This window comes from Typha latifolia, chromosome 7 (assembly GCF_019914945.1).
Source record: "Typha latifolia isolate L0001 chromosome 7, TyphaL0001v2, whole genome shotgun sequence".
Classification (NCBI taxonomy): domain Eukaryota; kingdom Viridiplantae; phylum Streptophyta; class Magnoliopsida; order Poales; family Typhaceae; genus Typha; species Typha latifolia.
Genome location: NC_133092.1, coordinates 6,727,762 through 6,738,967, shown reverse-complemented (window position 1 = coordinate 6,738,967; position 11,206 = coordinate 6,727,762). Strand labels below are relative to the sequence as shown.

General features: G+C 33.1%; 1 protein-coding gene across 3 annotated transcripts in view; it reads right to left on the bottom strand.

Annotated features, from left to right (window-relative positions):
- Positions 1-1,860: 1,860 nt before the first annotated feature.
- LOC140792485 (probable thimet oligopeptidase) overlaps positions 1,861-11,206 on the bottom strand; it is a 54,667-nt gene continuing 45,321 nt past the window's right edge. For 2 of the 3 annotated variants that reach the window (XM_073143523.1, XM_073143521.1), the window contains 7 exons: positions 10,203-10,300; positions 10,067-10,112; positions 9,501-9,597; positions 8,637-8,710; positions 8,456-8,560; positions 8,303-8,383; positions 1,861-2,431 (listed from right to left, as the gene is read on the bottom strand). In XM_073143523.1, coding sequence (XP_072999624.1) covers positions 2,309-2,431; positions 8,303-8,383; positions 8,456-8,560; positions 8,637-8,710; positions 9,501-9,597; positions 10,067-10,112; positions 10,203-10,300 — 624 coding nt within the window. In that variant the 3' untranslated portion in view covers positions 1,861-2,308. The remainder of the gene's footprint in view (positions 2,432-8,302; positions 8,384-8,455; positions 8,561-8,636; positions 8,711-9,500; positions 9,598-10,066; positions 10,113-10,202; positions 10,301-11,206) is intronic. The other variant, XM_073143522.1, reaches the window with a different exon arrangement.

Sequence of the window (11,206 nt, the reverse complement as noted above, 5' to 3'; positions counted from 1 at the left end):
ATCTTTAGGAACTGAAATTATGAAAGAGCGTAAGGAAATACCTTTCGTGTGGCCCCACACATGAATTTATAAGCAACATGATCGGTCCTCTTCAATTAGAAAAATATTTTTACATAATGCGAGAAATTTTTAAATATTGTAATTGCTACTACTACAATCTTCAATTGCTGCCAACCACATCTTTCAAATTAAATCTAATTAATCATAGTTTAAACTAAACTTAAATTAAGAAAAAGATTATCTCGACCTTATATAAATTATTTAAAGTGATTTGGAATCTATCTATAATGTGGTCCAACCGATTGGACATTGGGTTGAACATGATTTTCATCAGGAACTTTATTTCAGTAATATTAATCTCCATTTGAAGAATAAATGCTCTCGTGTTTAAGCGTTTGAACGACTATTATAACATTCGAATGCCACAGCTTCTTCAAAGAGTAAGTGCTATCAACTTTTGGCATTTGAATGATCAAGAATGATTATTTGAATGCCACAGCCCCGTTGAAGAACAAGTGCTCTCGAGTTTTGGCATTTGAGTTGTCCTCTCCAAGATTGTCGACCTCCCTCCCTCCTCATATGTCGCATCTCTTTAGTCTCGTAGGGCCTACCTTTCCTCCCTCCCTTTCCTCTCTCATTCCTCAAACCCACTATTATCACCCTCATCACCACCATCCATCAATTTGTTACCACCATCACCACCACCATTTATCCATCTAACATAACTCATCTTGACCGGATTCATAATAATATGATGTTATCCACCATCATAATACAAGAGAAAAAAATATTTTCTATGAAAAAAATCAGTGATAAATATTTCACTGTCTAAACTTTATCAAAGTAAGATATTTCAGTAATTTACAAGCATTTGCCATATTGAGAGGCTATATTTATTAGGAAAATGGAATCCATAAACTAGAGATTTTTTTAAAAAAATTAGAAGTTCTGAAGTTCGAATCAACCATAAAGATCGTCGGCAAAAATAATGGCATGAAAATGACATCGGTGACTAATAGGGGCCTTCATCACTTGTAACTTTATAGTGCCCTCTGCGAGTTGGTAATTAACTTGTCCAATACCACACATATCTATTTCCCTCCCAAGACACGGTGATGTGATAGGGCTGTCAATTCTACATAGATTACAAAGATACAAAATTAGGTATGGTACAAGACTGCTCTTTCAAATATAAGTCACTAACGACTTATATAAAAATATATGAGAAAAATTTATATATATATCGCTCATCCATTTAACAACTTATATTTAAAAGTCATAAACCGAAAAATGATTTATATAAAAGGTTTTCTAAAACTTAACAAGATTCGGTCAACAATTTCTAAACTGATGTTTTAGTTTCAAAATAAATTAGACGTGTAAAAAAAATTAAGGGTAGACTTAAAATAGTCAAAAACTCTATTTTATCGACCAAACTATTTCTATCTGTTCTATAAATTTTATATACAGAAATAAGTCGAGAAAAATAGTTTCCAGACCACATCAATGATCAATGGACAGCAACACATCACTAGCTTTATCACGAGACCTTTTTCTGAGAAATAGTAGGCATAGTCCAGAGCTTTATCAGGAAACTGTAGTGAGAAGTAACAAATATGTCCAAAAGAGATTCACTTCAAATATTTTACCTTTGAACAAAACCTTTAAAACAATTACTTAGAAACAGCCGACCTAGATAGGCAACAAGTACATAGTTGCAGATATCCATTTGTTCACAAATTTGAAAAGCAGAAGCTCAATTATTTGATGTAAATCATCCATCTTCTTGATTATTTTTAAGTCATTTCCACTCTTGTTGAATTATGCGTTGTATTGGAGATTGTTTTAAAGACTAACTCCTTAATGTAGGCACTTCCATTGATGTCAGACCATTCAATTTCTGGTCTTCAAGATTACAACCAACAGATTCAGTACTCTTTGCCCCCTTGCCCCCATGCCCATTCAATTTCTGATACATATTTAATCTACTTTGCTGTCCTCGTTCAGTTCTATCATGTCCCAGACCTGAGACTAACTTCTGACAGTAAAATTACAACAGCCAAAGCAAACAAAGCGTTAATATATTACTGTACAGAGTCTGAATTATTACCACCCCATACAACTGAGACTTTCTTTTCTTTCCTGATACCTTCTCATCCTTTTCCTGCTTGGTCAATAGGTTAGTAATATCCAACAAAGTAAATAAGTACAGATTCTCTGATGACGGAATGACAGATCTCTTCTCATTATATGAAAAACTTGGAAGTGCCATAATGAGAAATATTCAAATGGTCATGTAGCAGATAAATTACACATCCTTACACATGTTGTTTCCGGTTTTGCTCTCTATGAAGGGCTTAACAGATGGTTCTCTTCCTAGATAGTTTGATATAATCTCAAGGGGATCTTTTGCTCCACCCGGGGCCAAAACCTACAAGAAAGTATAATTAGTGACATTGAAGACAAAAAGGAAAAAAATAAATTTGCGAGTATATTACAGTGTTCAAACAGGACAAAGAAATAAGAAAACGATTACATGGTAAAGTTCAACCATGGAAAAGTTTAGTAGGTTTCCTGCCATGGAAAAGTACAATCGCATTGTTTCCAGACCAAACATGCATGCATGGCATCAAAGATTTAACTCGGGGAGAGTAGTTTCATACATCTAACATTGTTAGCAAGGTTGTCAAAATAAACAAGCAGCAAGGCTCAAAATTTATTTCAAGTCGAGCCTGAGCCAAAGCTGGCATACTTAGGCTCGGCAGAATAAGCTTGAATATATTCATAACTATTAGATCTTTTAACTAGTGGCTCGTATATCTCTCTAATAAGCCAATATACCATTTGAGACTAAATCACACTCAAACCCCAACACTCTCATCCCTCATCCCTTATCCTGTCAGCCTCCTCCTCTTGCCTCCGCTGAAAACAAGGGAAGCTTCAACACACTAAACCTTGAAATCGTCAGAAAAAGTTGGCATTTTGGCACCAACTCGGGTGGAATCCATCATGTCACGACTAGAGGTAGCCTTCCTCCACTAACCCTTCTGAATTGCGGTTTTAATTTGCATTGCTAGGTTCCATGTTGATGTTGGTAGTGTAAAGATTGGGGTTTTATTGTTTTTTCACAAATTTCCCCTTGTTATACCCTCAATAACACCTCTATCAGGTAATTACATATCTTTTTTCTTGGCAAATGCTGTAGGTTTCTCTTTAAGCTTTCAAATTTCAAAATTGTTGAAACAACATTTAGTGTAAAGAGTTCTTTTTAAAGGTCTGTTTCTTGGCATATGCGTTTCTATGCTTGGTAAAGTAAGCACAGATATTCTGATACTTGAACCATCATTTAACCTGTACTTCTATCAAAGTTCAAGTTACAAAGTTAAAGTTTGGACTTGCTTTCATTTACCATTTAAACTGCATTTAATCTTTGCTTCACAAAACTTTAGTTTTTGTTTTTGTTTCTTTAATGTCACGGTCAATAATTGAGAATCCTTCTCAACTATTTGACTCTGTTAGCGAAAATACACCTATTGAAGTTGATATTGACTAAGAGAAACTTCATACGTGTGGTTATATGTCAAGCTGATTAAGGTGAGAAATGAAAAAAAAAGTAGAAAAATACTGGTGTATTACTTGCCTTTAAATATTTAGTATCCTTAAGCAAGGCACCAACTCATAAATAAATAGACATGTAAAACTTTGCACTAATTTGTTAGGCAAGGGTTGAGAATGCATCAAGTGCAACAAACAGAATGAATGATAGATCTAATCTTGAAAAGAGTGATGACTTAATTGGTGGCGCTAAAGGGTCAGAGTGTCGATCAAAGTTCAACAGTTTTTGGAATTAAGTCAATTAACTAATGCAATTCAACCCGTGAAATTTAAACTAGAAATATATATAAAGGAGCAGAATATGAGTTTTTTGGCCAAGTTTGATGCTCTAGAATGGTGGAATATTGAAGTTTCCCATTCTTTTCAAGTTGGCTTGTGATTATCAGACTTCCAACCATATCTAAATCCAAAGAAAACTTAATTTTTCAAAATTTATGCTAGAATTTGCCCTAATTAAGCAGTGTTTGATTGCTTCTAGTTCTCCAAGACATTTCTATTTTCTATCGAAGCAAAATGTTAATAAATGTTTCTTGTAATCTCTGCATTTACTGGAAAATTTATGGTCTTACTGACAATAGAAGAAATTCATATGTAAGCCGTCAACAATTTGAAGAATGTTGGAGATGGTGGTGAAACCCTTCAGGTTTTGTTGTTAGCTCAGTCTTTTAGTTTCATAGAAGCTTTGTTGAATTTCTAATTTTTAACTATCTAAACCTTTTCTCTGTCATAGATATATTAGCATGTCTCCTGGATTGTTCATTTCTAGTTGAATATATTTGACTCTGTCGTTTTTCTTCTTGTTGTTATCTGGCTATATATTATCTTCAGTATCACCTTGCATGTTGCACATTTCGAGCTATGATCAATATTTTAACACAGTATGTTTTCGGATTTCACTAGTTGATTTATCTTGGACGTACCTTGCGGGTGATAGATATGATATACATGACATAAAAGTTTGATAACATAATTGACCTTGAGTTAGATTCTGATGCAATTTGATATACATTACTCAATAATATTATTATAATATTACCTTACTCATGTTTATTTTTCTGCAATCTAGCAGACATAATAGTATTTTGATGCAGGAATCCAACAGCAGGGCAACTGGGCAACTAGAAGATTTATCATTTATGATCTAAGTATTATGATCCTATCAGTTGATGTTTACTTTGTTCTATGTTGTGTAGAATGTTATTGTAATATTTAGCAAATGGCAAGTAACAAGTAACTTACAGTTTGCATGTCAAAATTTGGACTTGCTTTAAGTTGCTTTGAGTTTGGATGCCAAAATTCTTATTGTAATATTTGGCAAATGGCAAGTGACAAGTAACTTATAGTTTCTATGTTAAAATTTGAAATTGGTGTGATGTCTATTTTTATTTTGATCATTTGATGATTACTTTTATGTATTAGAAGTGCATCATTTTTGTAATTCACAGGTTAAATCTTAATTTTCAAGCTTTAATGAAGCTTTCTTTAATTCAAGCTAAATTCAACTCACGTTGAATTGAGCTCAACTCATTTAAGGCTTGAATTAAGCTCACATTGAATTGAGCTCAACTCATTTAAGGCTTGAATGGGCTCATTTAAGACTTGAATTGAGCTCAGCTCGCTTATGGCTTATAAATGGGATCATTTAAGACTTGAGCTAAGCCAAGCCTAAACAAAAAAATAGGGATGGAAATTAATTTCGAGACAAGCCTAAGTAGAAGCTGGCTCCCTTGGGCTCGGCTCGTTTACAACTCTAATTATTAGTCATCTTCATTCATGTTGTATAATAATACTCTTCTAAGTCTTTGTTTCTACATCTCACTTTCATAGAAGTGTACAAACCCTATTACAACAAGCTGTAGCCCATACTATTTGGGGTCAGCTATAGAGATTCTTTCATCCATTAGGCTCAAATTAAGGAAGGTTCTTTGATGAATAAAGTCATATAATATCTTCTCCAAATATTTCCTCTCAATCAATTGTTTTCAGTCTTGCCTTTCTTTTCTAGATGAATTCTACTTTAATAAAATCACTCATGTGCATTATGAGGTCTATCACAAATTTGCACATCTTAAGAGAATCTCAATCAACTCACCATATGGATACTTTCATCCATCAAGCTCTAATTAAGGAAGGTTCTTTGATGGATAACACCATATCATATCTTCTCCTAAAATTTCCTCCCACAACATTGTTATGATCTTGCGCTTCCTCTTTTATTCTACTATAATAATCACTCTCATACACTATGTGGTCTTCTTTCTACATTTTCCAATCACCACAATCAGTCATCATGTAATTCTCTATAGGAGCTACCCCAAGCTTGCCACAAATAAACCTATTTTTTATTCCATCTTTCTAGTAAGTGCATTCATCCATGTTAACATACTCATCTTGGCTACACTTACTAAGTTGTACCCTAGTTGGCTGCCATTTTGATTCATAAAGCATGTATCTTATAAGATTTTGTTTCAAATTAAGGTACATAGTGATGGTGATGGCACAACACCCAGAGACTTTCTCGATTTTAGTTCCCTTGCTCTAATTCCCAGTGTGATGCTCTCATCATTCTCTGTTTCTCTTACAACCATCCAAGTTAAAAGAAAATCTCCCTTTAGGTGATAGATATATAATAATTATATTCATATATATATATGTACACATACCTATAGTTAATTTGTGATTTTTTACTGTTATGGTTGTAAATTACAATTAAAAAAATTTATATATGCTATATTAATATATAACATCTATCATATATAATTATTTTGTATTTTTATATATTGAAAATGCTAGATCGTCTTGCTGTCTGCTTTCCACCTAGGGGCTAGGCAATGGGGTGATCGCTCGTCACTAGTGGCCGCCTTTCAATACATTATTAAGGACTATTCTCTCACCATCTTGATATCCTGATCTACTAAACTTCATTCCATATACTCATAAGTTATCCTTATACTTTAGATTCCAAGTTTCCTCTCCATTCTTTAAGCATAGTGTCAAAAACACTTAAAAACAAGTAAAATGATGCAATCAACAAATATCATGCCATACTATATCTTCTTGAATATCTTCTTTAGCTAATTCATCCATAAGATATATGCTGAATCTTGATAAAATGCTATTGCTACAGGAGGTTTGCTTGTCTCACCCCAAATCACTCTCAAGTTAATTCTTACTCCATCATACATGTCCTTGTTAAGCATCAATATACTAGTGAAGACACTCCTTTCATGAACAATAAAAGCACATGCAAATCTTTTTCGTTTCCCTACACTTCTCCATCTATCATATTGTTAAGTAAATAGCTTGTGTAGTTAATGTAGTCAACAAAAACTTAAGTAAATCTCTCCCAAAGTTTACAGAAATACCTACACATATCTTGATTATTGAGTAAATCTCTCCCAAAGTTTCACAGTATGCTCACTAGTTTCTGTCAATGATAATTTGTGAAACTTCCTATATCTTATTTGCCTTCTTATGATATTGTAGAACTCTTCACTCATTTCGACCTCAAATATGTTAGTAGGCCAAATCTATCCTATATCTTCTAAGCATCTCTGAGGTCAATGTTTATACCTTCAGAAACTGCTTTTCCAAATTCCATCTTTAATCATTCTTGACCTCACTGGCTCTAATTTCTAACATAATTAAATATTATAAGGAAATCTTGTCTAATTAGTTCCAACTATAACTTGTTCATAATTTATATCAATGTGATTGCCACTGCATAATACTAAAGGTGGAAGGTGGGCGCCAAGACAGTCTACCATTTTTAATATATAAAAAATATAAAATAATTATATATGATATATAACATATACTAACATAGCATACATATAAACATGCATTTTATTAACTGCATCTAAAATAATATGGGTGTATGACAGCTAGTGAGAAGGAGAAAAGAGATGAGAGAAAAAAAAATAAAATGAAAAGAAAAAGATGGTGGTCCCCAACGTCATTGAGAGGGTGAGAGAAATGTGTTGTATATCTAAAACGAAAGCTGCATATTTTTGTTGTGTGGTACTCTAATCTGATGGTTCCTAGCTGTCTGGACAAGTGGCAGCCATTGGGAGGGTGAGAGAAAGGTGAGAAAAACAAAATAAAAAGTTGTTGGTTCCCAATGTCAAAGAAAGAAGAAGAAAAAGGACGAGGAAGAGCACGTGGCCACTGCCGCTTGGCACTGCTCGCCACCCAACCAAACCACCAAATGGCGGTCGCCTACTCCTTTTGCACGGCGACCAACTTGGTCGCTTTTCAAAGCACTTATTTATATTCTAATCTATTTATACTATGGAAATCTTGTCTATTTAACTCTAAATTTAGGACATGCATAATTATCATTGGAAAAATACATTAAAGCAACCCCTCACCTTTCTTTTATATAGCTTCTTTTACTATCTCTTTAATCCTACATTTTTGCAATATATTTCCTATATCTTTATTCCAAGACTTCTGTGCTTTGCGGCTTTGGTAGGTCGTTACATCATCAAAAGAGAAATCAAATGTCTATTTAATTGGCGAGATCAAAGTACTCTTTTTATTAGAACTAGCAGCACATGGTGATTCTATCCGAAAAAAGAGAGTAGAAATTAAAAACACCCAAAAATGAAAACTACCGTAACAAGTCATGGAAAAATCTATCATGATTTACATGTTATTTCTGAAACTATAATAAAACATCTAGTACCTTATTTCTGAACTGCAATCCTGCATACTGATTCAACAAATTATCTTGAAATCTTGATGCAAAAATATCAGCTGCGAAAACCTGGACAAGCAACAAGGCAAAGAAATAAGAATACCAAATACATTATATTCTACAAAGAGAAAATAATACAACCTGGCTCCAAATGTAACTATAACAGACAGCTTCATAACCGACAACAATTTGAGGGAAGCATGAGGCTGGGTTGGTCCCTTCCAACAAAGGTATACCTAACATAATCTGAAAATGGAAGCGAATGATGTGTCATAGATTTATCATAAAACTGAATGTAAATATTTAATTGCTTGAACTGTACCTTAGGATGTAGATGCTTGAGTAACCCTACTACATCCACATTCTCACTTGAATGTATTATCTGATCAACGAGGCCTGATAAGGGAAAAAGAAAATGCACAGAAGCTGTGTTTTAAGCAGGTATCTTACACCATAATCTAGACATTTGATATCCATATCTATATCCATATGTGCTAATGATAATACTTATGTTTGTAGATTCATATGTTACTTGGATATTAGTGAATAGGGTAACACATCCTTTCTTTGCCAAAAAAAATATGAATATTTAACTGGATCATAAGATTCAAATGCTTATATTATCCAATAAGGTCGTTTACCCAGTTACAAGCCTAGAAAATAAACAAATAGAATAAGATTTAACTCCAAGAGGTTGTTTTGCATAACAGCATATAGAACACTATTATAAAATGTACACTTTTTGTGATGCAATGAGAAAATAATTAAATAGATAAAGGAAGATGAGTCAAGAGGAAATTTTGTGGATAAGGAAATAGAAAAGATACATAACAGAAAGTAAGATGTAGTCATCAAACCAAATGCCATTGGTAAAGCAACTAAAAGGTTTAGGGTGAAGCCTTCTCTAATAAGATTGCCAACTCTAGAGTAAAGATAGAGATTAAAATTTGGAATGACTAGATGATGAACAAAAGCACAAGATACTCAACGTGGCTACTATTCAGTAAAGTGGCGTGTTAAAGTGACATTTAGTAATTAACTAACCAATATATCTGAAACATGTGAAAGGATGGTATCGTACTATCGTCGATCACCCATTAGTGGCTCAAATGTTGTATCCAGAGGAAAAACAACTTGAGCAATTCATTTCCTTACTGCAAACAAATAATATTAGTATATTACTTACAAAGAAGAATTTCTTGCTTCAGTTTAAGGCCAGCAAACAAGTTCCGTCTTCTTTTCAGTGATTTACACATCTCACTTGTGACAGACTTTGTGATATCCTGCAATTGACACAAAATAATTATCTTAGGTTTCATTGTATTCAATGATAAGTAAAAATATGATCCTTATATTACATTTCATATAGAAATATTGGTTGACACCATTGTTATTCTTTAGTGGTAAGTTGGTAACACATTCTATAGTTCCTTCCATGCAAATACCAAGAAGCATATGCAAGATATGCCACATTTTTTATAATTAAAGGACAGATTTGATAGGACTGATAGGAAATAAATTATTGTTCTGGTAGTAGTAAAGCAATAGTGATCCAACATAACACATTGTCTAACAGAAATATAAAATCTTTATTATAGATTTTGAGTGTACAGTGTGACTGTACAGTAAGATTTGCTAAATTTGTTTACATCTATGAAATTTCAACAATACAATACAACTATATATTCTTTTGACAGAAACAGTCATAATCAGATTGCTGAATTTCAGAAACAAATAAGTAAAGCACATCACCTTATGGAAACCAGACATCATTTTCAGAGAGATGCTTTCGTAGCACCTGAAGTAGAAGTATTGTTGTAAGTGTAAAGCATTCTCAGCTTTTCCTATGAAATCAAAATGGGACATCCTTTCAAATCTGATAACTTACCAGTTTTCTAGGAGCTGACTGGGAATCTCAATGAAATCGCCTTCCAATCTTAGCCCTGAAAACCTAGAAAAGGTGGCACTATTGCATATATGGTGGACCTGTGAACTTTTCACAATAAATTTTCTGCAATCCACATTAAAGCACTCCAAAATGGAGAACATTTCTTTTTTCAAATAAATTGAGCATATAATGACATTAAGATGTATGCTTAATTGCTTATAGAAGAGAAATATAAAGGTGGCTTGGGAACAACATGAAGACACTTGAAGGTAAATACAACTGTAGAAAGTGAGATATCAACAAACCATATGAATTTCTAATGTGTGTCACTGCCTGTATTGCCTGTATTGCTCTCTACAGGTAGGGTTATATTAAGTGACACGTCCTGATTGCTGCCAGATACCTATTTAACTTACCCAAAGAGACCCCTTTTTGAGGTATCTTTGCTGGTAAACCAAAGGGAAGAAACGAAGGAGAAAAAGAGGTCAATTCAATGATTCGAACTTCAAATCACATCAAAAGATATGGTTTTCTTCGTTTCCTCTTCTTATTTTCTTTGGTTTAGGTACCAGATCCGAGATTAATCATCTTGGACATAGCAAAATAAGCTAGATCTATCATTTGTAAGAATCATTCTACATAGATTTGATATTTTGACCTAGATCTATATAAAATACTCTTCAAAACATAGGAATAAAAGGGAAAGGAAAATTATTTGATAATTATTTGATATTATGTATTGAATCATATTTCTTCTTGATTATTGCTAGATTTACCAAAGATTGTCGTGTGACACTCCCCTGTGCCACTGGCACGCAATGGCACATATTTAAATGAGTTGTAAATATGTATCAAAGCCTAGTTTGTAAATAACTTATCCTATGATTAGCTTTGTAAATAACCTAAATATTTTAGACATAGAAATATTCAAGTGAAAACATTATTCAACATATAATATGATTGAAAACATTCATTAATTTATAATAGTTTAATAATTAAAATAA